Raw genomic sequence first — 27818 nt, forward strand, 5'->3', positions numbered from 1 at the left:
CCACCGTTGACCTTTTGTCTGCTCCCTGACCTGGCTGACCCCCCGGGGTCCTGGGTCTCACTCCTGGTGGGGCACTCTGAGCACACTCCCCACGTCCGTAAAGACCGCTGCGGATGGCCCCGGCCTTCCGTCTTGCTGTTCTGCCCAGTCATCCTCCCAGGCCGAATTCAGCCCGTCACCCTTTCCCAACCCGTATACGTCCCAGCACAGTGTGGGCGCCCCGTCTTGATAAAGATGAGCAGGCTGAGAATGAGGCAATGGGAGGTGGGCCCAAACATAATTTTAAGCCATAGGTTGGCAAACTGTGATCTGTGGGCCAGAGTGGTCCTGCCACTGGTCGTTGTTGTTGTTTGTGACCCACAAGCTAAGGGTGGATGTTGCATTTTCAAAGGGTTGAAAAAAAGTCAAGAAGAAGACGATCTCATGACACGCAAAAAGGACATGAAAGTCAAATTTCAGTGTCCATAAATAAAGTTTTATTGGCACAGAGCCATTTCCCCGCTCATTTGATTTTTCCCTTTGGCCATTGTTGCTGTAACAGCAGGATGGGATCGTTGCTACTGAGACCATATGGCTGCAGGGCCTAACTTATTTACTGTTTGCTCTTTACAGAAGAAGGTTGCCGATCCCTGGTCTAAACCATTTAGTGTGGAAAGTGCCATGTCTGTGACGGGCAGTTATTCACATGCAGCTATCAGTAATCAATAGTCGATAATTCTGATGTGAACCGGGAACCCATAAAGCACAGGATGGTATGAAGAACACAGAAGGCGGCTTACCTGTAGGGTCTGCCTTCCAGGAGGTAGGGTCATTGCCGTGGAAGGAATAGTGGAAAACAGAAACCCTTGGGAATTAACTCCGGCGGCTGTAGCAGGAGACATGCACCGTAATGATACCTTGGATCACTAAAGGTGTTCTGATTGCCAGATCGCTTGGTTATTTCAGTGTGGTAGGCAGAATAAGAGTCCCCCAGAGGGGTCCGTCCCGCATCCCCAGATCCTGGCAGTAATGATGTTACGGGGCAAGGGGTCACCTCTTACAGTTGCAGATGGACTGTGAGAAGCCAGAAAAGACAAAAACATGGAAGCCTCTGGAACCTTCTCTAGGGCCTCCAGAAGCAGTGTAGCCCTTCTGACACTTCAGTTTTAGCCCAGGATGTCCCATTCTGGACGTCTGACCACCAGAGCTGTAAGATAATGCATCTGGGTTGTTTTAAGCCACCCAGTTGTAGTAACTAACATGTTACAGCAGCCGTAAGAAGCTAGTACACTCAGGAATATCACTTTTGAATTTCCTACTTAAAAAAAAAAATGCCAGGAGGTGCCTGTGTGGCTCAGTTGGTTAAACATCCAACTCTTGGTTTCAGCTGAGGTCATGATCTCACGGTTTGTGAGTTCGAGCCCTGTGTCAGGCTCTACGCTGACAGTGTGGAGCCTGCTTGGGATTCTCTCCCTCTCTCTCTCTCTCTCTCTCTCTGCCTCCCTCTCTCTCTTTCTCTCTCAAAATAAATAAACATTTAAAAACAAAACGTAAACCCACTAGGACTCCTTCTGGCCTCCCTTGTGTCATTCACACGTCAGCTTGACTTTCCCTGTCCTTGGCCTTCCCTCTTTCCAACCTGTGTCAGGCAGGGGTCCGGGATTCCAGGTGCGGGCCACTTACAGCCCCAAGAATAAATCAGCACAAAGCTGGAGTGCTGCACCTTCCTCTTGATTTAACTTGACATTTGTGGACTGTGTTCTAAATGGCAGCTTCATAAAGATTTTCTTTATCTTGATGTAAAAAAGTCATTAGACTCATCGCAGTTATAAATTTCTGATGCTGCTTAACACTTTAGGCAAGTGGGACCACTCAGCCTGGGGAACTGAGAAGGGCGTTTATTTTGCTGAACCCACCCCCCCTCCCCCCCCGCCCCGTTCTTGACAAAGCTCTGCCCTCCTCTCTGCAGAGTTCCCTGGCCCCCTTCAGCCCTCTGTCCCCCTTGATGGTGTCCTGCTCACGGCGGGGGCAGGGTTTGGCGGTGCGGAAGGCCGAGCAGAGAAAACGGTCAGTTGCGCGGCCTGCGCCCGGCCCTCGATGAGGATTTCCCTGGTGCCCTTCACAGTCTTTTGCAAATTCAAGGTGCTCCAGATGTCATTGGGCCATTCCACGTTAGAGTCCCAAGAATCCCAAAGAATAATCAGGTCAAACATTTACAGGGTGAGCTGCAGTCACTTCCCATAGGTAGAAAGTTCCACCTCCAGGGTGCCTGGGTGGCTCAGCCGGATAAGCGTCTGACTCTTGACTCACCATTCGTGAGTTCGAGCCCCACGTCGGGCTCTGTGCTGCTGACAGTGCAGAACCTGCTTGGAACTCTCTCTCTCCCCCACTCTCTGCCTTCCCCCCCCACTCTGCCCTCCCCCCAAGAAAAAGTCAAGTCCCATCTCCTCCACCATCCCCCCTCTCCAAGCCCATTCTCTCCCCGGCCTTGCCGCACACGCGGATGTGAAGTCTGCATGGACTTTCCTGCTGACCTTCTGGAGTTCTGTGGCCCCGCCTGCCCTGTGGTGCTGCTGGTCCAGCGTGCCGGCTCCTGTTTGCTGGGAAGGCTGGAGGTGTGACCTTGCCCCAGCCACCCTGCCAAGCGGGTAGGTGATGCGTCCGCGGATAGGTGAGGCATCCGCGGGTAGGTGAGGCGTCCACTCCTACGTGCGCTCTCCCTCCTCGCCCGTGTTCTGGCCTCTCCGCAAGGGCCCCTGCGGTGGGGGCCGGCTCGCCCATGGGTGCTGTGGGGCTCCCGCAAAGCTCACGTATTTCCTTTCAGCCCGTTGTGCTCAAACGAAGCCAGGCTGTTTCAACTGTCTTCCCTGACAGTATCTTCTCAACCCGAATATGTCATGTATAAAGCGTGCTTCCGTGGTGACACCAGGCAGCTCAGTTACCTGCGGGGGCTTCCCAGGGGAGGGTGCCTGAGTCTGCGCACCAGCCTCCACCTTCACGCCCTGTGGCCCGTGAGCGGTGGCAGGTGTGGCTTCCTCTTGCCACTCCACGTCTTCCGGCCGGGCCACATGCCTCATGGATGCTCCAGTCCCGCCTGCCCGTCGCAGCGCATGGAGGAGGAGTGCACCCGGGAGCCCCTCGCCCGGCAGGTGCCCGCAGAACTGCTTATGTGTCAGCCCTCCCATCCTCCTGTGTGGCGAGCAGCACCTGCTTTCCCCCTGCCGCGCATTTCAGCACTCAGCTGCTGTCCGCTGTTTCTCGGGCTGCTGGGTGGGGTCAGGGTCAACAGTGAAACAGCCAGGGTGCGTCCGACTCCTGCGCAGTCCCTCCAAGGTGAGGTATGGCGGCAGAGGTGAAAAGAGCCGCAGTCGTAGGAAGGGCGCCGCTCACACAAAGCTGGTTCGTGATCCTTGAGGAGGCGAGAGAGGTCCTTGGCTCTCCCCAGCTTGGCTGTGTGTTGTCACCAGGAAGCATCAGGAAGACAAAGGTACTTCAGGCCATTGAGAAGTGTAATGTAGACGCTGACGGAGAGGAGATCCTTGTGGGAAGAGATCGCTGCTTCTGATGCCTTCAACCCCTGGCTCTGAAATGACAAAGAGACGGGCTGAGCAGAAATAACCCATCTCAAATTCGGTTGACAGCCTCGCGCCAGCCACATCTCCTGGGACACGTGAAGCGGCCCTAACTGTCATCTGCCTGTCATCTCATACTTGCCGTTAATTGGGCATTCATTAAACAGCATGCCAATATGGGAATTCAGAAGTGCCTGGGAAGTTTATTTCCTGAGGGGCAGCTCCAGCAGACGGCACGTGTCCGGCCCCCACTGGGGCCCCAGGTGGGACTGGAGACTCATGCGTGTGTCATCCCACAGACAGCCCATTTTGCGGATGTGGACTTGGTCCAGTCCGGCGACAAGTCACATGTCTGTAAGCGGGAGAGCCACGCTGTTGGGAACTGGCCAAAGGCAAGTCTTAGGGTGTGTTTTATTGATTTATTTTTTTGAGATCTTGTTAGTTACGCCTCATTAAAAATGGTGAAACTTACCTGTTCTCTTTGCTACCAGCTTATAATGAAGGAAAGTCTCAGATCAAAGTCCATCACTCCGACAGTTATGAAGAAACACTTCTTCACCAACTGGTACATTCATGAAGCCCCACCCCTCTGTAATTTTAGGTGCTGGGAAAATATTCCCGAGACAAGATTCATTGAAGCTTATAGTCATCATCAGGCAACCAGGGTCCTCAAAACCAGTGACATAACATTAGAACACAGGCTCAGGCTTTAGACACTGTCACTCGACACCCAGGCTCCTTGGATCCTTAGGGGAGAGTCCCTAAAATGTTTCAGTTCATCCATGTACCTTTCTATTATCCGTTAAACTCATTATGAGGGCACAAATTTCATACACACACACACAAAAATTCTGGGTTGTGGTTTTTGTTTTTGTTTTTTTTTTTTTTAGTTTTAGTTTTTAATGTTTATTTTTGAGAGAGAGAAATAGAGAGACACACAGCGCAAGCAGGAAAGGGGCAGAGAGAGAGGGGAGACACAGAATCCGAAGCAGGCTCTGGGCTCCGAGCCGTCAGCACAGAGCCCGACGCAGGGCTCGAACGCACGAACTGCGAGATCATGACCTGAGCCAAAGTCAGACACTTAACCGAATGAGCCACCCAGGCGCCCCAAAAGAAAATAATTTTTGACCATTTTTATTCTCATGTTTCTACTTTGGATCAAGAAAAGGAGAGCCAAAGCCCTCCTCTGGAATGTGGTTTTCTGATTAGAAGTTAGCAGCCCAGGTGCCTCGCTCAGTCGGTTAAGTGTCTTACTCTTGTCTTGTCTTGTCTTGTCTTGTCTTGTCTTTTCTTGTCTTTACTTGTTTTGACAGAGAGTGTGTGTGTGAGTAGGAGAGGGGCAGAGAGAGAATCTCAAGCAAGCTCTGCACGGTCAACATGGAGCCCGATGCAGGGCTCAAACTCATGAACTGTGTGAACATGACCTGAGCCAAAACCAAGAGTCAGACATTTAACCCACTAGCCACCCAGGCGTCCCAAGCATCTGCCTCTTGATTTCAGCTCGGGTCATGATCTTGAGGTTCATGGATTTAAGCCCCGCATTGGGCTCTGCACTGATGTCACAGAGCCTGCTTGGGATTCTCTCTCTCTCCATCTCTTCCCACTGCCCACCCCCAAGCTTCTCTCTCTCTCTCTCTCTCTCTCTCTCTCTCTCTCTCTCTCTCTCAGAATAAATATTTTTTAAAAAAGTCAGCAGCCAACTGATTTCTAGTGGATGCCTTAAACTCGTGTTCTCTGAAGTGCTTGAGAGAGGTTTACAGACCTCGTAACACATACATGGTGCTTACTATTTGCAGGAACACTCCAGATTTGTGGAGCATTCCAGGCACTGCACACATTTTAGCTCATTGAATCTTCACCACCTAGCGAGTAGATGTACTCTCGATACCCATTTCGTAGATGAGGGAACTCAGGAAACCAGCTGAAGATTTCTACAGCTGGTTAGTAGTAGAGCCTAGATTTCCTCGCAGACTGTTTGTCCCCAGAGCCCCTGCTCTAACCAGCACACTCAGCTTCCTCCAACACCAACTGAGGCTAGAATCCCAGCCTTCCAAATCTCATTCCAGGACTTCTGTTTCGGGGAAACTTAGGGCTGCTTGATAGCTGTGGCCAAAGATATGGATGCTGTTACATCCAGGAAAGCATAAACAAGATCAAATGGTCTTAATAGTGAAAGGAGTAGGTTTTAATTGGAATATAGGGAAGGATTCTTTAGAGACCTTAGTGGAAACTGTTGTCAGAGGTAGGAGTAGGTAATGATATCTTTTATCCTTGAATATCATTTGATGGAATAATAAACCAGATTCTCGTCTTTGTGGACCTTGGCTTCTCTGTTGCAGCATATAAATGAATGGGCATGGCTGTGTGCCAGTAAAACTTTATTTGCAGAAACAGGCAGTGGGCCAGACTTGGCTCACGGGCTATGGTTTGCCCACCTCTGAGACATGATGTTGTCCGACCTTGGAAGTGAAGCTGTTCAATTTTATATTTCCCTGCCTGAGGTTATAACATGGGTGTGGGAAATGTACTCTCAGTAAAAAGACAGCCTGGTCTGCTTAGTGTGGATCTGAGGAATTATGTAAATGTGAATGACTATTTAGGTACATAGGGTGGACTGTATGAGGAAGAAAATCATTATCTGGTTCTTGAGCTCTTTTTCTGGGTTGCCACACTGAATCTGGTGACCAAATGAGCTTGGCATCAGATGACATCACGGGCTTAGAATAAGGTTATGCCAGCTAATAGAAAGCGTCACTCAGTGGGGGTGCCGGGGTGGCTCAGTCAGCTGAGCGTCCGACTTCGGCTCAGGTCATGACCTCACGGCTTGTGGGTTCGAGCCCCGCGTCGGGCTCTGTGCTGACGGCTCAGAGCCTGGAGCCTGCTTCGGATTCTGGGTCTCCCTCTCTCTCTGCCCCTCCCCCGCTCACGCTCACTCTCTAAATAAATAAATAAACAAAGAAACAAACATTAAAAAAAAAGTGCCGCTCAGTGGATCGCAGACACAGGGCCTCCTGAAAAAGCCGCTTCATTCTCGCGACACCTGGCTGAGGATCATACCTGAGCTCTACCTCCTAATCTCCCCTGGCCTACACTGAGTCTTTCGCCTTGTCACAAATACTCAGCACAGCACAGAGGCCAGCCAAGGAAAGAATTCCCTGACGACATCCTGTCCCTCTGGGCTTAGTCTCAGGCTATAGGAGAATGAGAGTAGGGTCCGGAAAAACCAGTTTGGCACTGAGGTTTGTGGCTCTAAAGAATCAGTGAGGGTCTCCAGGACCCTCTTCCTTACAGAATCTCCTCTGCTGGGGTGTATGTGGAACCATGAATAGCATGCGTGATCCCTCCCGTGACTTTTGTTCTGGAAAAAGGGATTGTGCGCAATAATTAGCCTTAAGATAGGGAGGGGGGCCTAATGGAACCACAAGAGCCCTTTAAAAAGAGAGAGTTGGGACGCCTGGGTGGCTCAGTCAGTTAGTGTCCGACTTCGGCTCAGGTCATGATCTTGTGGTTCACGAGTTCGAGCCCCGTGTCGGGCTCTGTGCTGACAGCTCAGAGCCTGGAGCCTGCTTCCGATTCTGTGTCTCCCTCTCTCTCTGACCCTCCCCCCATTCATGCTCTGTCTCTCTCTCTCTCAAAAATAAATAAACGTTAAAAAAAATTTAAAAAGAGAGTTTTCTTGGGCTGGTAACAAAAGAAGGAAGTGAGAGATCTGAAGCATGAGAAGGATACAGCATGCCCATGACCTTGAAGATGGAGGGGCCACGTGAGAAGGAATGCAGGCAGCCCCTCCTAAGAGCAGAGTGTGCATCCCCGCTGATAGTCCGCAAGGAAACCGGGATCTCCCACCTCCTGGCGCCTCCGCACAAGGAACTGGCTTCCGCCTACAACCTGGATGAGCTTGGAAGATCAGAAGCTCTGCATGAGAACCCGCCCCAGCCCACACCTTCACCTGAGCTGTCTGTGACCTGAAGCAGAAGACCCCAGTGAGTCTCGAGGGAATTCTGAGCCGTGGGACAGAGAGAGGATCAGCGGGCATTCTTTCAAGCCACCGTGTTTGGGGTAATTTGTTGTGCCCCAGCAGAAACCCTACCAAGATGGCAGCCTCCCCACACAGGTAACCTTCACCTGACACCTGTCAAGCCAGGAAGCTCAGCCGCCCCGCGCTGACACCCTGTCTCTGGTACTGTTAGGAAGGCGGTCTCAGAACCTGAGCACAGACCTCACCGGGCCACTCGTTTCTGTCCACCTTGGGAAGTGAACCCCTTCCAAGGAAGTCTCAGAGCTGCTCTCCATGGACAAAGATGGTGGAAGAAACTCCATACACTCAAGACTTGAGCGGTGATAATTCTGAGCCGCGATGACATCAAAGAGCCGAGCTCTCAGTTGTCAGACTTTCTAAGAGCTTGACCACAGCTGAGGTTTCGTGAACATGGATCTCCTAATTTCTCCTTCGCCCACTGCAAGCGAAGGAGGTCCTTCAGAGGCCTCTTCGGAAACAAATAGCAAAAAAAAAAAAAAAAGAAAGAAAGAAAAAGAAGAAGACAACGACGACCGAGGCCTTCATCTTTTGTATCTTTATCATATTCCCAGTAGTAGCTGCCACTCATTGAACAACGAATACGACCCAGGCCGTTTACAAACACTGTCTCCTCTGATCCCCCTGACCCACCAGAAGAAGTGAGTCAGAGTTGTTAGTTTACTTGCCCAAGGTTGCACAGCCTGTAAGCGAGGAACACGACTTAGGCAGAGGTCCCAAGGCCCCAGTGCTGTCCTCCTCGTGTGTTTCTGTGTGGGGACAAACACACAAAGAGAGGCCCACCTGGCCTAGTGAGAGGGAAACTAAACCAGTCGTGAGTAGAAGTAGCCAAACACCAACAAGGATGGGGAAATCTAAAACGTCACCCACTGCCAGGTGGCCACGTTCAGAACATTCCCAAGCACCTAGGCCCCCACATGGACACAAAAACATGACCCAGTTTTCAGCCTGTAATAAATGAAGTTAAAGCAAATTACGTTCATCTGCTAAATGATGGCAGTGCCCTTTAGCGAGTCCTGAAAATGAACCAGGATATATTCTCGGCATGGCTGGGATATGCCAAGCATGAAATAACTGGAAAGAAGCATTCCCCTTTGTAATTATCCTAGATTCTCCTTAGAATTTCTGCCTACTGTTGGCTCAAGGCCTCTGACCACTTAATGTTTTCCTGGGCTCCCTAGGTGGATTCAATTATACTGTATTTTATTCTATGTAAGATACATTGCTTGGTGATATAGGGAATAAAAGATTCGGCAGAGATGGACCATCCAGGGACTCACAGCAAATCCGGGACACGTCACATCTGTGACCACTGTCATGTGTCGAGTTAAGTGAGAAGTGACATACCAGGGCCATAAAGGACTCTTGGTGGATGGTTGTTGTTGTTAATATTATTCCTGTTTGTTTATGCTTGTTTATTAATGCCCTGCCTACTCCCAGAACAGATCTGAACAAACTTATTCTTTGGAGAACAAAGGCCAGCAGTTCTTATACCTAAATACTGTGTGTGTGTGTGTGTGTGTGTGTGTGTTCAATTGTGGGGCTGAGTCACATTGTTGATAGAGTTATGGATCGAGAAATCATGACTCCCACTGCTGCAATTTCTGGAAATGTCTCGTTCCCTTTCCTTCTCATTTTTTTTCTTTATTGTGGTGTAATGTATGTAACTTAAAATTTGCCGTGTTAACCATTTATACGTGTACAGTTCATTGGCATTAATTATGTTCACAATGCTGTACAACCATCACCATTATTTATTTCCAAAATGTTTCATCACCAAACTCCTAATTCCTCATTCCTACCGTCCACTTCCTGTTCCCACATATTTGTAGCCCCAAAACTCCAGTGACAGACATGCTCTTGCACAGGCAGTATGGACCCATGCCCAATGGATGGGGCAGTGATCATCCCCTGCCTTTCTTCCTCTGCCCTCTAGCCCACTCATGGTCGTCCTTGACTCCTCCAGTTAGCGTTCATGAGAACAACTCGAGGACTCCAGGGGGGGAGGGGAGAGGCTTGCCAGATGGACCCCGGGTGCTGGCGGAGGGGTCTCGGGGGAGCCATGACCTTTGCTTATCTGTCATGACCAGTTCTTAAAGTCAGGACGTACCCGTTCCTTCTCTGCCTCCTCCAGCGACAGGATTCTCACTTCCAAGTATCCGCTGGCAGACATTCCCGATGTGTCTGTCTTGGGAGTTTTTCCCCATGCCCATGGTACTCCTAAATCCGTCAGCACTTATTCTGTGATATTGACATAGGTAAGCCAGGCAGGGTTGGGGAGGGGAAAGAGAGTAAGAAGGAGGAGGAGATAGAAAGTAGAGGGAAAGGGTGGCTTTCTGAATTTTTAAAACTTGACCCTAAAATAAGAGTGCTGGTAGAGATATGCCTTGGTGGTGCAGCTGCCTGCTTTGGTTTCTAAACCACTTGTATCCCCAAATTTGGTAACTCCTTTTCAGGGCTTGAAGTGGGAAGTAACCTCTCCCAAATGTTGGAGGGGCTTTTCTGAGGCCTTGTTGATGAACATGTCTTCTGATGACCAAGAAATCGGTGTGAGCCCCATCCCCAACCATATGGAGGTGAAGAACTCTCCAAAACTCTGTAGAGGACAGATCAGGAGCGCCTGGGTGGCTCCGTCGGTTAAGCGCCCGAGTCTTGATTTCAGCTCAGGTCATGATCTCATAGTTCATGAGTTCAAGCTCTTCAGCGGCCGACTCTGCACTGACCACACAGAGCCTGCTCAGGACTCTTTGTCGCCATCTCTCTTTCTGCCCCTCCCACAATCTCTCTCGTTCCTTCTCTCAGAGACAAATAAACATTGAACAACAACAACAACAGCAACTCTAGAGGACAGATCAGAATGGAATCACAGCTTCACAGGGTGACAAAATGTTCTGTAAAGGGCCAGACAACTTGGCAGGGCAACCACTCAATGCTGCTCTAGTCATGGGAAAACAGCCACAGAGAATCCCTATGTGGGTGTGTGCGATTGTGTTCTGATAAAACTTTATTTCTATCACCTAACACCCATGAGGGTGGCTACTGTCACCAAAACCAACACCTCACAAGTGCTGCTGAGGTCATGGAAGCATTGGAATCCTTGTGCATTGTTGGTGGAATGTAAAATAGCACAGCCACTGTGGAAAACAAAGCGATGGCTCCTCAACAAGTTAAAAATGGAATTCCCACGTGATCCGGCAATCCCACTTGGGAGAATACATCCAAAAGAATTGAAAGCAGGGACGTGAACAAATACTTGTGCACCCATGTTCACAGCAGCGTTATTCACAGAAGCCACAGAAGGAAGCAACCCCAGCGTCCATGTGCAGATGGACAGATAGATGAATGTGGTCCATCCACACAACGAAGCATTTTTCGGTCTTAAAAGGAAGGAGATTCTGAGACTTGTTCCAGCATGGATGCACCTTGAGGACATTATGCTCAGTGACCTCAGCCATTCACAAACAGGACAAGTGGTGTGTGATTCCACTTGCACGAGGCAGCTAGAATGGTCAAACTCCTAGAAATAGAAACGAGATGGATGGTTGCTAGGGCAGGGGGAGGGGTGGGGAGAATAGGGAGTTGTCTAATGGGTTGGGAGTTTCAGCTTGGGAAGATGACAAGCCTTCTGTGGATGGACCGAGGCGGTGCTTGCCCACCAGTGTGAATGCACTTTATGCCACTGACCCATATGCTTAGAAATGGTTAAACGGTAAATTTACGTTATATGCATTTCACCGTTCTTTAAAAGTCTTTATTAAAAAGAACTTCATTTACACAAACAGGCTATGGGGCTGTAGTTTGCTGCTTTGAAGGATGGGGGGCCGGGAGTGTTGTAGCCAGGGTGGAGGGGAAGCATTTTCACACAGCCAGCCTTGTGAGGATAGCAGACGTGGGATTTGTATCCCAACTGGTCTGTATGTAGTTGACAGATCTGTACAGGTATGAATTATAACAGTAATAGTAATAGAATAGTGCCATTCACGGGATGTGTGGTTGGTGTTAATAGCCATTTTATTTTTATTTTAAAAAAAAGTTTATTTATTGGGGTGCCTGGGTGGCTCAGTCGGTTAAGCATCCGACATCGGCTCAGGTCATGATCTCACAGTCCGTGAGTTTGATCCCTGCGTTGAGCTCTGTGCTGACAGCTCAGACCCTGGAGCCTGCTTTAGATTCTGTGTCTCCCTCTCTCTCTGACCTCCCCCCCCAACCCCCACCCCTGCCATCAACACTGTGTCTCTGAGAAATGAATAAACCTTTTTAAAAATTTTTGTAAAGATTTATTTATTTATTTTGAGATAAAGAGAGTGAGTGAGTAGGGGATGAGCAGAGAGAGACAGAGGAAGAGAGAGAATCCCAAGCAAGCCCCGCACTATCAGGGCAGAGCCTGATACAGGGCTCGATCCCATGAACCATGAGATCATGACCTGAGCCAAAATCAAGAGTCAGATGTGCGACCGACTGAGCCACCCAGGTGTCCCAATAGCCATTTCACGTAGGTAAAGACCGAGGCTCTGAGAGCAGAGTGACCTACTCAAAACCACACAGCTCATCAGTGGCAGGGACTGCGTCTTGACCATTAGCAAGCAGTATGGGGCACTGGGTACCCTGATGCTGTGAATGACCCATAAATTCTGGGGAAGGCAGGCACTCTTTGCCTCCAAGGTGCGTAAGAAAAGAGCCTAACAAGAGCACGTGTTGTTGGCCCTTGCTGCAAAGCACCTTAAGCATTAAGGATCTGAGACCTGGCAAAAGGGGACTTAGAAAATATGATAATAATAATATGAGCCAACCTGAAAAGGCTACTTTATGATTCCTACTTCATAATGTCCTGGACAAAGGAAAACTATGGAGACAGTAAAAGGATGGGTGGTTGCCAGGGGCTCCGTGGGAGGGAGGGACGAACAGGTGAAACCCAGAGGATGTTCAGGGCAGTGAGGCTACTCCGTAGCATCCGGCAGTGTGCGTTCCTCTGCGTGCAACACCGAGAGCGCACCCTAATGATGCAAACCGTGGATTCAGGGTGATAATGACATGTCAGTGTGGGTTCACCCACTGCAGGAAAGGTACCCTCTGGAGCAGGATGCCAGTAGTGGAGGGGGGGAGGGGGGGCAGGGAGCATATGGGAACATCCGTGCTGTACCCCCAGCTTTGCTATGAACCTAAAACTGCTTGAAAATTCAAGTCCTTTAAGGAAAAAGAATAATGACAATGTGAGGGGGTACGGACTGGGGGAGAGAGGAAATGTGCAGAGGTGGTAATCATTGAAACCCAGTGAAGGGTGCATGAGAGTCTCTTATGCCATCTGCCGTTGTATGTGTTGGAAATTTTCCTTAATACAATGTAAGAGCAAAATAATTGCAGGGATTTATTTATATTGTGCTGACCACGCTGACTGAGCTTCCTAAGGAAGGCTGCATGATATGCTGACCGGTCATAGCCAGGGTCTAAGCCCTTCCAGGAACGCGTGCTTCTGTCTCTTGGAGCCTTTTGTGTAATATAGGAGGTAATTCATACACCCGCGGCACTTGGGAGCATTAAATGGCATGATTTTTATGAAAGTGACAGAGGTCACTGGGCATGTACAAGGTGCTCAGTGAATGCTCACCCAGCAAAGCAGCACAGGTGAGGGGTGGCCGAGCAGGACAGGAATCACAGACCTGGGAGAGTCCCAGTTATCATCAGGGGTTCTCACCATCAGCCCGAGGTGGCTCCTGGGTCACAAGTACTGTTTTGGTGGGACCCGGATACAGTGTGTATTGGACAGGTGGGCGAGGCCCGGAGACCTCTGCCCTGGGGAGATCGCACAGCAGAGGTGACACGGTCTTCATCCCCAGCGGACGCTCCCTGGGGATTCTCTCTGCACCACGACTGAGCCCGCCTCAGCCAGGGCTGCCAGCGGACAGAGTCACAGAAATTTGGATTCTAGTTCAAAGTTTGACAGATGCTGAAGCCTGATTTGAAAAAAGAACTCAGGAAATCTTCAGGAAAAGAAATGCTTCCAGTGCATTCGAAAACAATGGCAGTTGGATCTTTTGACTTTACTGCTCCCTCTGTGCTTCTGTGTAACAAGCAGACTGTACCCTGGCATTTCCAACCTCTCACAAGTCTGACCCCAGCCGCCCCCTCCTGCCTCCTTCCCGGAAAGCTCTTGTGACATTGGTCTTCCCGCTATGTCCCAAATCGCAAATGTGGGAGCAGGTCCCACCAGCTTCCCCACCTTCTGGGGATCACTCCACGTATCCTATCTCATCCCGGTGTCTTGCTTAGAAGTCACCTCCTCGTGCACAAGTGTCTTGAGCACCCGGGGTCCCCTGAAAGGAAGTGGTTGATCTCGTTTGGTGACTGCCTTCACCTCTGCCAGGTGTGAGACACGGTCTCCCTCCTGGTCGAAGGGGACTCTCTCTGCGTCTCCTTATGACATCTCCTGAAGTCTGCCCTCCTTCCCAGCGCTCCTGAATCATGCGGAAATCATTTCAGGCGGTTTTCCACCTCCTATTCCTTGTTCTCTGCAGGGATGGAACGTGTCACTTTCAATTTCTTCCCTTCCTTCCCCTTATTTTGGGCAAAACATTTCGTCAAAAGATGCTTCCCCCCCCCCCACCTCAAAGCATTTCTTGTCTTAATGCCAGAGGTATTTAAATGCCCTCATAGTTAACTGTACAATCTAATTACGTAACTTAAAGTACGTTTACGGAAGGAATGAAACACCCCGCAGCGTCACCGCGTCACCGTCTGAGAAATGGGGCTTTGTATTCTACAAAGTTCAGTGCCTTTCTTGCTGTTTCTCCCTGTGTCATAATGAGGCACCTCATCTTCCAGTTTTATTGGCAGAAACACTGGTAACAGAGATGCTAGAAAAGCCTGAGGCTCCGTCGTGATAAAGTCATTTTAGCGACTGTAATTGTGCCAGGAACTTCTAATAGTTAAATTGGTTCCTGATTATGTTGCACTTGCTAAGTTCCCCTCTACTCAATTAACACGTAATTATTTAGGACTGTGCTGCTTTTTATTGTGCCGCACACAAGGCTTTCCAACAGGCAGCTTATTGGGAAGGTCCCCTCTTGGAGCCCACGCGGCATCCAAGTCCCTTTTCGTGCAAGGACAGAGCAGGGATGTGGTCCCATAGGCAAGGCCTGCAGGATTTTCTCTGTGATGCTTGGGATCGAGGGGCTCAGATCCCTGCGGTTGCCTCCATCCGCTGAGCCCCACTCCACACCCCCAGCTTTATCTCCTAAAGATGTGTCAAAGCGTAGAACTCTAGGGTGTGTCTGCCCCTTTCTACTTAATGCTACTTAATATTTTATCAGTGGAGATCATGGTGTTCACTTTGTACGATGTGGTCATATCTCTTTGTTACCCTTCATCTCAAAGTTAAAAAACAAGACCCTTGGATTCAAAGTTCAAGGGAACTCAGGGACTTCACAGTGAGTACTTTTCATTTGAAAATATGAGAATCTCAAAAACTTGAGCCACTTTATGAGAGTCTTCTAGCTAAATGTTTACGTGTACATGAAGAGGATAGATAACTAGATGGGTGGATGGTTGACAGGTAGAGGAGAGATGGACAGAAAGGCACTGTAAAGTTCTTGAGGCTAAATGTCTACACGGATGTGAAAAGATAGATTGATCGATTGATTGATAGGGAGGGAAGAGGAGAATGGTTAGGTGAGAGGCAATGGGTAGAAAGAATTGGATTAAGACTGTAATTGGATGTATGCATGTGGGTGTGTGGACAATAATCCAGTTCATATTTGACACCATTAGCAATTACAATATGCCATTTTGCTTCTGTTGGGAGCCTACTGTGGTTAACCATCCAGGTAGAAGAGAAGGAAGTCAGGAAAACTTCCTGTTTTTCTGTTTGTTTCTCCTAATTGTATGAGGTTTGGGAATAGGCTCTGTCACACTGGCCCCTAATGATTGAAAATGGGGAACGTTGTGACAGGATTGGTTGTAACAGGATTGTAACTTGGACTCCCGGAGACAGGGATCAGTTACCAAGAAAAGTGAGATAAATTAAGTCCTTTCCTTGCGGCCATTAAAAATAAAATTTGCAGTCATTTGCTTTGAATAATTTGAATGTCTTAGACAAAGTACATCTAGACCTTATGGCTTTTTTAATCTTTTTGAGATGACATAATTTGCCTGTGGTTCTGTCTACATTATTTATTTGTGTGTTTGGTTTTATCTTCCAAGATTTTAGGTTATAAAGAAAGTCATCCAAAGCTTAAAAATGATTGAAAAGAACTATTAAATATGGGCTCACACTTTTTCTTAATCGTTTTGACCATGTGGGACAGCATCCTCGAAAGCATTTGATTCTCACACCATTAGCTTTGTTTTTAGAAATTACTTAATCTCCCCGGCTGGGAATAGACATAACTTACTTGGCTCACAGAGTTATGAATCTTTATCTCCTGAGTCCCTCAGTTTTCTGGCAGAGCAGAAGCGGTGCCAGTCTATACTGTTTCCCACCTTCCAGTGCTGGCCCCCTCTGTCCCTTGCAGCTAAGAACATGGGGAGCAGTATGTATGCCCTCTCTTCATGGTGTCCTGGGCTTATGTATGGTAATATTGGATGCAGAGGTTAGATTCTCTCTTTGCACTAAAGCAGGCTCAGGATGTGTTTTTTTGCTTTTATTTTGTTGTGTTTGACTGGTACCAATCCTAGACACACCACTGGCTCTGAGAGATTCTTTAGTTCAGGTAGAGGCTAATGGTCCCTTAGATCAGAACACTTCAGAATATTCATAGTGCCCAGGGGTCCTTTTAAATGCTGTTAAAAAAGACAGGGTTCCTGCCATCAAGTGTCAAGTTCCAGAGGTGGAAAGGAGAATGGGGGACTAGTTCTGGAGGTGGAGAGGAGAATGAGGGGACCAGCTCTGGAGAGGGAGAAGAGAATATAGGACTAGATCTGGAGGTGGAAAAGAGAATGAGGGGACAGCTCTGGAGGGGGAGAGGAGAATGAGGGGACCAGCTCTGGAGGGGGAGAAAAGCATATGGGAACTGCTCTGGAGGTAGAGAGGAGAAAGAGGGACTATCTCTGGAGGTGTAGAAGAGAAAGAGGGGGCCATCTCTGAAGGTGAAGGCAAAAATGATGGAACAGTGCCCAACCATAAATGCCAAATGCCTAATAAGAATTTTGGTTAACAGGAAACTCAAAAGAGCTAAACCCCAGAGTGGAAAATCTACTCAGAATGTAAGGACTCCACAGAGATCAATGGCTACCAAAAATTCTAGCCTCAGGTTAGGGCCTGATCTTCTAGGCTATTCATCCATCCATCCATCCATCCATCCATCCACTCATCCATCCACCCTCCCATCCATCCATCCACCCATCCTTCCATCCATCCATCCACCCACCCACCCTCCCTCCCATCCACCCTCCCTCCCATCCACCCACTCACCCACCCACCCACCCATCCATCCATCCATCCATCTACCTATCCGTCCATCTACCCATCCATCCACCCTCCCATCCATTCATCCATCCATCCATCCATCCATCCATCCATCCATCCATTCCTGTGATGGACACCTAGGGGACATTTCCATGCTGGGTGGTGACTTAGCATTGCAAGCACATGAATGAATAAGCAGACAGGAGTATTTGGGAACAGTCTGGAGGCCTTCCCTGTCCTTGAGCTCAGCTCCACCAATGGCCAGCACAGACAGTCACCAGGGCTGCAGAGCCAGCCTATTCACACCCACCCTCCCTTTTGTTGCTTCTCAATAATAAGGACTTGATCTTGAGCTGTGTTGAACCAGCCTGAACTCTTCATCTTAAACTAGAAAGGCGTCCTGCTGTCCAGGCACTCAGCCTAGTTTGTGATTCTTTCCATATTCCTCTGTGACTGAAAGCACATTGTTATGCAGAAGCTTCTAATGTGATTTTCTTATTTATTTTCTCTAGTTTAACACTTATTCGAAAGAACCCCTGGATTACAGCAGATAAAAGATGTTCTTATGTAAAAAAAAAAAAACCCTGTTTATGTTTCTTTTTGCCTCCTTAGATCAGTGATTGATCCTGAGATGCACTTGGCATTGCTCAGCTTTGAATCCCCTAAGGTGTGGGCTGCGGGGTATAATTTGTGTGTGCCCTGGATGGTGGATGGTTCTCTAGAAAGTGTGTGGCCCTAGATGCACTGAACCTGAGCAGATCGCCCTTGTTGATGGCATTAATGATGGGTTTTATTTGATCTTCCCTTTAGGTGTCCTGCTACAACTCACATTCTGTGTTATTTGCTTTTTGTCCTCACTTTTTAAAAAATTTATAGTGAATCTAAATTATAGAATCTCTCTCAGCCCTGCTCTTTCTCAGTGTCAGTTCATTAAAAAGTTTTTATTTGGCCTTCATATTATTTCAACATGGCATATTTTTTTTTTAAAAAAGTCATTTTGAGAAATATCTTTATTTAACCAGCTGAAATTGCTCCAGACCTTAATTAGAAGTAGCAGATTGTAACTGTTTGGGTGCTATCTCGAGGCAGAATAATTACCATGTAGTAATAACGTGTGTTCTAGTAAACTTGCCTTTATTGTCATAGAGGGATGGAGGGAGGGTCTTCCTTAAAGCTCAGAAGGACCCTGGGGTACCCTAGCGAACAGCTGACTTCTGAAACTGAAGGAACAATTAAGGGGGAAAAATGTGTCCGTGGTCATTAGCCTGGGATTTTTGTATGGTGTGGGAGTCACCCCCGTAATGACAGGAAGTGGTCTTGCCCCACTGACATTCGGGGGGATTTTCTCAGGTTGCCAGGGTTAATGCAGTACACGTCCCCAGATGCTCTCTGAACGCTGTCGCCAAGGGTCACATGGGCAAGGCAGACCACTGTCTCCTTAGCCACACATCTTGTACTTCTGAGGGCTAACCCTGGCCCAGGAGACCCCAGCCCAAGACCAGAGGGCTGGTTGGGGCCGCCAGGTGTTGTATATATGCAAGGCGTGTCCTAAATTTAGTGATTTTCATCCTGGTGCTGTATTAATTTGTCAGGATGCCCTAAGTGCCCTGCATTCTGCTTTTCTCAGTAAATCACAAAATTCAGCCATGAGAGCTACTTTTCACATTTAACTGGGCATCTGATAGCCATAATGTCTGCCACCCCTCTGGCTGATGGATGCTGCTGCCCCTTCTGTGCTCCCGGCTAACGGACAAGGCCAGGGTCCCCATGTCCCGCCACTGAGAGTCACTTAAAACACGGATGCCTCCTTTCTGGTTCTATTTAATGTCACCAGGGAAGAATTCAGACAACTCCTGCCACGCTTTTCTTCCACACCTGAGATGGAAAACTCCAGCACAGGCCATTTGTCACACCTGTTTTGGCCCTGGATCCAAGTCCGAGACCTCCCTAAAGCCCTAGGTGGAGAGTCCCTTTCTGCCTCCTCCCTCCTCCTTCCTCCCTCCTCCCTCCTACCTGGCCTCTAGTGGCCCTGAGACTGGCAGGGATCAGCTTCTCCAGGCATGCACAGCCGAAGAGATAGTGCTTTCGGAGAGCACGGTTCCTGGGAAGTAACCTAGATTTCTCTTACCCTCTCTGGCTGCTTCCTGCTGCCTAAACCGAGGAAGTGTAATTAAGTTTATTATCTGTGACCTAATGCGAATTCCTCTTGCATCCTGCCTTTGTGCAAAGGGAGAGGGTCATTTGAAAAGAAGTATCTGGACTGAGCTTGGTTCTTGTAAACACCCTCAAGGGCAATAAAACAAATCTACAGGATGAACAAGCTGGTGGTGGAAGGCTTAGTACTTGGGGGTCATTCATAACCTCCCAAATTACCTATCTCATCATAGAAATAAATGTCAAAGTCAAGGTGTTGAAGGATGCGATATTTTGCTCCAGCCGCTTAAAATTGTACGTTATCAATGGATTGATACAGTTCCTGCCAGCATTCTTGTTAAACCACTTACATATCTACTACAGCTTTTGAAATTTTGTTTGAACAAGTAATTAGTTACCAAAATTAACATTTGGAACACAGGACAAATGACACTGAAATAAGTCGTACTTCCAAATATGTCACCAAGCCGTTGCTCCAAGCCTGATAGACGGCGAACGGCAGTGCTTTCAAAAGCTTAACCGTAGAAAGCCAGCTAAGCAAAGACCAATTTAATAAAATACCATGAAGACATCGTGACTCAAGAAGAGGATTTAATTTGCACCTTTTCTTTCTTTCTCTTTTTTAAATTAGATTTTTTAGAGATACTTTTCCTATGTTACTTTCAGATGCTGTTATTTTGGTCTGTTTCTTTTATTCCGCATGTGCTAATTTCCTTGATTAATTTGGAGAACATCTGCATATAATTCTCTGGGCTTTTTACTGGCACAACCTCACAGCTTTTCACAGGACTTAGAGAGTTCACTTTCCGGACAGTCTCGGGTTGTATCTAATTGAAATGCCAAACCCTACAAAGGTGCCAGAGCGTAAGTGTGTAATTATGTAATTTTCTCTTGATCTTTCAGAGTCTTCCTGCGAGCGATTAATCAGTATGCAGATATGCTGAACAAAAAATTTCTGGATCAAGCCAACTTTGAGCTACAGGTAAGAGAAGAGGTAGACATGCCCTTTGTTGGGAAATCATGCTAAAACAAATTGCTGGTCTGAGCCAATGTCTTACATTTCTAATCCTCGAACTTAATTGGGTTCCCATCCAAGGTATGGAAATGGAATTTACAAGATGTCCTGCTGAAACCCAAGGATTGAAAATTCTGCCTTTGGGGTATTTGCTCAATTTAGCGAGGACAGAGATGGGGCTGTTTCAGAGCAGAAGGACTGAATCAGAGTGACAAGTAGGATCTGAGCAGGGAGTAACTGAGGAGACCGTCTCAGACCCAGACCGTCCTGATGTGGGGAGGGAACGTCCAGCTGACAAAACGAAGCTGGTTCCCATCCCTGAGCCCTGCTGGCTGTTAGCACTTGGTTCCTCCTGGCTCTGTGCTACCTGCACTGGCCTGTTCCAGGCACAGACCCTACTGGACATGGCCTTGGCTTTGGTCAGCTGATCTGATCACTTTTGGCCCTTCTCCTTCAGTGCTCACAGGGGGTGTGGAGGAAGGAGGTGGTGGGAATGTGTGTAAGTGATAAGGACCAGTTTTGCCTGGCATGATTTGCCATTAGTGTTGGCATCGGTGTTTATGGCTCTCTGTTCCACTGCACTCTGGATGTATTTCTGCTAATAATGATTTTTGTATTACTTAGTTTACTAAAGTTTGCTAATAAAAAAGGCATCCAGATGCAAATGGCGTTAGTTTCCTGGGCAGGATAGTTTACAGAGAACGAACCTATGCCCGTATTTCTTTTATAATTTAAAAATTTTACATGTCTATTGTATCTGCATTATAGAATATAAGTATCTAATAATATATCTGGAACTGTATATCTAGAAGTGTTAATATTTTTTACCACTTTCGGTTTTTATCATTTTCTCTGCTTACTGCTTGTTTTCCCATATCCTAAAAGCACGGATATAATCTCATTGTAAACTATTCATGCATGTAAATCAGCGCATCGAGTAAAATATGCAAGACCCCTTCCCACCCTTTTCCTCTTTGCAGAGTGACTCTTAACTAATTGCACGCACTTCCTGATGCCTATTTATGCATTTATCCAGACCTATGTATGCTCTCTTCTGCTTTTAACGCAAACCGGATTATATTCTGTATTTTTTTTTCTGTTCTGTCACATTTCACAATGTAAATGTACCAACATTTGTGCAGGCACTTTTGCACTGATGACCTACAGAATGTTCCAGTTTGTCCCTGTTGCAAGCACTGCATCTCAGTGCTGCATTTGTAGACAGGCTCCTGGGAGCATAATTGCCAAGCAGAGTGGTATGAAATTGTTCGTGAATGGACACTGATAAATTATCCTACTCTAGCAATTTGCAATTCCACTAACCGTCTTTGAGAGCAGCCATTGTCTAAAATCATCTCCAGTACCAATTTCTTTAAAATTATTGATTCTTATTTTTGTTAGAATTTCTTTGATTGCTACTTAGGCTGAGAATACTTACTGGCTGTTTGATTTCTGCTACGAACCATCTGATCGTTTCCTGTACTCATTTTCCTTTTGGGCTGTTTGTCACCCTTTTCTGTAAGTTGAAATTCTTAATATAGCCTCGTCATGGGTTTAGGTTTATCATATAAAATTTTTAATTTTTCTGCCATCGAATCTGTCATTCCTTCTATGGCTTTTGGGTTTTATGTTTTACTTGGCAAATCCTTCTTTGCCTCAGTGTTATAAATGTAACTATTGTTGTATTTTATTTCATGTAGTTAGTATCTGCTAATACCTTGATAGTTTTGCTTTTTTTTTTTTAATTTTTTTTAAACTTCCTGATGATTGACCTACCTGGGATTTCTCTAGTTAGTGCTAGGGGCAAGAGTTTAACTTGATTTTTTCCCAAATTATTTCATGAATAGGTTCTTCTTTCCCAGTGATTTAAAATGCCACCATAAAAAAACATAATTGCAAATGTGTGTGTGTGTGTCTGTTCTATTTCCTGTGTTATTATCTACTGGTTTTATACCCAGCTAGTAGAGCCAGGGCTTCCGTTAGTGTGCCATTGCGAAATTATCTTGGCTCTTCTTTTGTATTTCCTCTTCCATATCAAATGCAAAATCAACTTGTTAACCTCGCATATAAAAATGCTGCTTTTATTTTAATTGGGACTCCTTTGAATTTATAAATAAATGTAGGAAAAGGTTACAGTATGGGGGGAATACTCTGCAGTATTTATTTTTTCCCGTCCCATACAGGAATATTTAGGTCTTCTTTTTGTGTCCTTCATTTGGTTTTTCCGTTTTATCCACATCAGCCTCCCCCATTACTTGCTGGGTAGATTGTTGTGTGTTTGAAGAGTGGCTGCTATGAATGTAACATCTGTCACTTCTGCTCTTGTTCACTGTTTCATGAGTTAGGTCCCCGGGATGCTTCCCTCGCGCCCACACACACTTTGGGACAACAACATAACACCTTGCCCCTTAGCAGGCGTTAAGTGCATATGGATTGCTGTTCCACCCTGAAGCACACCCTCCTTCCCACCCCCAGGTGGAGGGCTTGAGTGCCTTATGGAGGAGACAGCCTGCACCGTGAGCTCCAGGCAGCTGGTGCTCTGACCAGGCGCATTTTTATGTTCCTACATCCTCATGATCACCGCATGGTTCTCTCTCCAGGCACTTGCTTCTTTTTCCACTAATCAGCCCTGAGGGCCGCCTGCTACGTCCCCCCTCTGCTTCCCTGTGCTCCTGCCCAGCCTGCCTCTCATTCCTGCCAATACCATACAAAGAACTCTTAACCTGGCACCCCCCCCCCCCCAGTGTTATAGTGTGTATTTCCTGCAAAGAGGAACTTTCTCCTATGTAACTACAGTAAAACTACCCAAACCAGGAAGCTTATGTTTTTGCTGTCATCTAGCCCTCAGACCCCATTCAAGTTCAGGTATTGAGTCACAGCCTTCACAGGTCAGCACCACATGGGTGTGGTTACTTGCACACCTCAAATCATACATTGTATACCATTTTTTGGTTTGTATTTTTATGTGATTTTTTTAAGGTTTTGTTTGTTTGTTAGAGAGAGAGCGCACTCAAGCGGGGGAAAGGGGAAGAGGGAGAGAGAATCTTAAGCAGTGGGGAGCCCTATGTGGGGCTTGATCCCATGACCCTGGGATCATGACCTGAGCCAAAACCAAGAGTCAGATCTGAACCGACTGAGCCACCCATGTGCCCCAAGACTTTTTTTTTAAGGTTGTTTTAGGTTCATCAAGGGGAAGGCACAGAGATTTCCCAAATACCCCTTACCCTGACACATGCACAGCTTTCCCCATAATCAACACCCCCCACCAGAGTATATCTGTGTTATAGTCCATGAATGCACAGCTCTAGCTGAGCCCCTGCCTGTGATTCTCAGGATGCACCCACAGCGGCCATGCCTCCCACCAGTGCTACAATAAGAGGCCATTGCCAGGAGACGGGGGTGAGGTGGGGGGCCAGGGGTGAGGAGGGCTGTGAGTTCCAAAAACAAAAGAAGCAACTTGTATATTATTGACACTTTTAGTGTCAGTGGGGCTAAATGGGAATGCACCTTGGTGAGTGGTGAAAAACCATCAGTGGTGAGGTTCAGGACACCCCACTCGAGACCCTCAATCTGCTTCACATGCAACCCATGGCTTTGGGCGAGTCTCTGCACCTCATCGGAGATCACGGGCACAGGACTTAACTGGGCAATTCTGCAGTGATCCTATGAGCTGCTGTATTACTAAGAAAATGCCCTGTTCATGAAATGTGTCAGATAAATGGAAGACAGCATACTTACTTACAACTCTTGTTTAAAATTCCCACTTACCTCATAGGTAACTAAAAATAGAGTCAGTACTGTTAACACCTTATTTTTATATAAACTTTTGCAACGATCTCATTTGATAGAATAAATATTATCCCCGTTTTGTAAATGAGAAAACCAGCACCCACAAATTTCTTCCAAAGACTACGAAGGCCCTTCGAGCTTGGACGTATGATGAGAAGTGTGTCCAAGCTCTTTCCCACCGGGAGCAGGTGGAATCCTGCCCCCGCCGCCCCGGCCCCACAGTCTGTCCTCTGGCACAAGCCCGGTGGGTAGAAGAGTATGTCTGAGTCATCCCCATTTGTGCTCCAAGAATTCTTCATTTTAATGTTCTTGAGCTGGTCTTAAGCATTGACATGACCAGGGGGCATTAGTTCCATGTTTTAGGAATCTACCCACAATGACGCTTTTATGACAGCATGTCCAGGTTACCATGTTAAAGTACACACGCCTTCCACTGTGTGGAGCTTTATAGCAAAGTCATTTCTGAATTGTCTGTTCAGCCACATGGTCTATAAGTCTTTGGAATACAAAATGTTGGATTTTTTGCATCTCTCCTCCTTAGTTTTCTAGTGTTTGTATACAATTAGAGAAATCTATATGTTAATTTAAAAATATTTTTTAATGTTTATTTTGGAGAGAGAGGGTGCACAAGTGGGGGAGGGGCAGAGAGAGGGAGACAGAATCCGAAGCAGGCACCAGGCTCTGAGCTGTCAGCACAGAGCCTGACGTGGGGCGAAATCTACATATTATTAAGTAAGGGGCTCAATGGCACATAGCAGTAAGAGCCAACATTATTATGTTCTTACTGCGTGCGGGGCACCACCCAATGGCTTTGCACGTATATACTCCTTCGATTCTCTGACAGCTCTATGAGATGGGTGCTACTTAAATTCCCACTCTACCTCTCGGGAAACTGAGGCACCGAGAGGTTAAGTCAGTTGTTCAGGGAGGTGGTAGACCTGGGTTTTGAGCACGGGCACCGTGACCTCAGTGCCCACGCCCAGCTCGGAACCACACCTTGGGTGGCTGGTTAGCCGTGTGTACAGGTGACCACGGGTTTCTAAACATCTCAGAGGTGTGTGCGGGGCAAATGAGGAATGTCTCAGAGGGTTATTAAGCTGTTCAGCACCTCAGTGTCTCCGCCTTTTTGGTTTTCAGCTTTGGAACAACTACTTTCACCTGGCTGTCGCTTTCCTCACTCAAGAGTCCTTGCAACTGGAGAATTTTTCGAGCGCAAAGAGAGCCAAAATCCTTAACAAGTAAGTCTGCGAGGTCATGGGCAGGAGCCTGCATAATTTCCACGTCGTCTTGGTATGCAAATTGAGATGTAATCATGGTGTAATGAAAGGGTGGTTTCAAATCATGACTCTGGTATTGCGTCTTCTAACCCATGAATCAAGGTCTAAAATTGCAGGGTTCATCCTGGTGAGTTCAGAATCAGTGTCCACCACCATTAGCACCGCACAGAATGGGAGTTTTGGGAGATAGCTGCTTTTGCCACACACTTTGCTGATGTCATTGCACACATGGTTTTCTTTATTGCCCAATTCTGCAATGCTCCTTCGAAAAAGGAAGCTTCTAATGCAAGCTCTTGGCACAGTTGAGGTTGTTGAAGAACTCCTTTGGGGTGAGAGCTTCCCGGTTTCCTTCCTTGCAAGAGGTTCCCCCTCTCGTGCTCCAGGTAGGAGGTCCGACGGGCTGAACCAGCCTTTGGATCATACTAACAGACCTCTCGGGCGCCTGCCTCGGTCCTTGCATCCTTCATGGCTACTGGTCCAGGACAAAGAAAAGAGCTCTTGCGTGCTTTCTTTCCAAACTTTGGGTGCCCTGAGGGTCTCGCCTCCCCTCTTTCTGCCTCAATTTCGCCGACTTCTCTCTTTGCGGAGCGCCCCTTTCGTAAGGACTTCTGAGAAGAGTTTTCCGATCGCTCCCGTGTTTCCGCGTCACCCGTTTCCGTGAGTCATTTCGTAATGCCTCTGCTTCACGTTGACTGTTCCAAGGCTTTGCCGACCCTGTGCCACTCCCTGATGTTAGCGATTCCAGAGGGAGTCTCAGAAGGTGACAGCTGTTCAGTGCTCCTCATGGCCTGTGAGCATGTATCTCGCGTGCTGGCCATGTCGAAAGCACATCATCCCTGGAGAGTAAGAATTTTATCAGCAAATATGTACCGAACGTGTACTGCATGCCAGTGACTTGCTGAGCACTCCGTGTGCATTTTTCATGTATAATCGTTAAAAGCAAAACAAAACCTATTCATCGGGTTCTCTTATCATCCTCACTTCGCAGATGAGGAAGGTGAAGCCACATGGCCAGTGCCACCCACCTGGTCATTCTGACCCTGGCAGTTCAGAGCCCAGGACGTTTACCTGCGCCGCTCTTAGAACCTTCTATCCTTTCCTTGTGCCATCTACAGAAAGGTCGACTCCCAGCCGGCCATCTTTCCTTCAGGCTTTCTCAGTTGGGTGGCTCCTGTCCGTTGACCGTTGATGTAGACACGTGTTTGGTGTTCAGAAAAGAGGAAGGTTCCAGAAGGTGTAGGCCAAGTGGGTGGCCACTGGGGACTCCTGGGAAGGCCTGTTAGCAGCAGAGTCGGCCTACTCGGAGCCAACGTGGGGTGAGACTGCTAGGCTTGGCCCAGGGACAGAAATCGGGCGGTGCCTTCTGTGGACCAGCTCAATAGGGAAGCTTCCGCTTTGCCTAGTTAGCATCATCTCAGGGCTCCTATAAAATTAGGGCTGGCGACTGGTAGATGCGGCTCTCCTGTGGTTTAAATGCTCTCCTGGTGGAACTTTCTATAGTAGCAGCAGAAAAAACTGGCCCACTCTGAGTACCACACAACTCCTTCACAGCCAGCCCTGGATGCCTGGGACGCCTTGTCATCCAGTCCTGCAGAAGGAAAGCTGGCCCACAGCAGGTGAATCCACCTGTGTGTACGGACGGGGCTCACTGCGCAGTGAGGCAGGAATCCAAACCCAGCTCCAGCCGACAGCAGAATCCATTCTTTGCCAAGCGCACAGCATGGCCAACCCTTCAAGATGCCTGCAGGAGAAGAAGGGAATGGAACCCAGAAATCTGGCTTAAAAGAGCTGGCATCTCCTTTGAGGTTTTTAGCGTAAAACAATTGGTTCTGAGCCTTCTCCAGACCAGAAAGGGGTGGCTCTGCACTGGGCCCCCTTTTGGTGTGTGAATGTTAACATTCTAAGCTAGAGCAACGTCAATAAATGCATTAACCACACAGGGCCTCGGCCGCCAAAGGAAACCTTTGCTTCTCACATAGCTATGTGCATTTAGAGGCTTCAAAGCCCAGGAGAATTAAACACGGCCAGCTGGTGTCTCCCCTTCCAGAGCCGACAGGGCTTCTGAATTGAGCATTCTCTTATAACCGTGGCGATAAGAGACTCCGGATTTTCCCTTTGAAATTTTCTCATAGATTCCCCAAGGGAAAAACTCCCAAGCATTTTAGTAGTTGTCTTTGCAAAACTCTGGCAGGACTGCCTCAGCCCCTGTGCAGCTTGAGGGGCCCTCTCCCAGGGGCCTAAGCTCAGCGTGTGGCCGTCATAGGCCACCAAGGACAGGTGTTCTCTGTGTCTGAGACAAGCGCCCGTGGCCCGTGAGGCCGTGTGGCTAACGTGTGTGGCAGGTTCACCCATGTTTGTTGTATTTTTCGTGCCTCTTTCTGTACCTTAAACACTTTATAATCTAGCTGCAAGTTTATTGCTAAGTACCAACATCTACATAAGACATATTTAAAGGCATCCTACCCAAATGCTTACATTTTCCCAGGACCCAGAACCGTTTTAATCTGCTTAAAATTGTGCTAGTGCAAAGGGATTGAGTACCTGCTCTGCACTCAGGGTCCTGGTGCTGGGGACCCCCAGGGTGCCGTGACAGCCT

At 47.7% G+C, this 27818-nt stretch overlaps 1 protein-coding gene across 3 annotated transcripts in view; it reads left to right on the forward strand.

Annotated features, from left to right (window-relative positions):
• DOCK1 (dedicator of cytokinesis 1) overlaps positions 1-27818 on the forward strand; it is a 524727-nt gene that overhangs the window by 398645 nt on the left and 98264 nt on the right. For all 3 annotated transcript variants that reach the window (XM_027063392.2, XM_027063390.2, XM_027063391.2), the window contains 2 exons: positions 20045-20123; positions 25083-25183. In XM_027063392.2, coding sequence (XP_026919193.1) covers positions 20045-20123; positions 25083-25183 — 180 coding nt within the window. The remainder of the gene's footprint in view (positions 1-20044; positions 20124-25082; positions 25184-27818) is intronic.

The sequence above is a fragment of the Acinonyx jubatus genome, chromosome D2 (genome assembly GCF_027475565.1).
Source record: "Acinonyx jubatus isolate Ajub_Pintada_27869175 chromosome D2, VMU_Ajub_asm_v1.0, whole genome shotgun sequence".
Classification (NCBI taxonomy): domain Eukaryota; kingdom Metazoa; phylum Chordata; class Mammalia; order Carnivora; family Felidae; genus Acinonyx; species Acinonyx jubatus.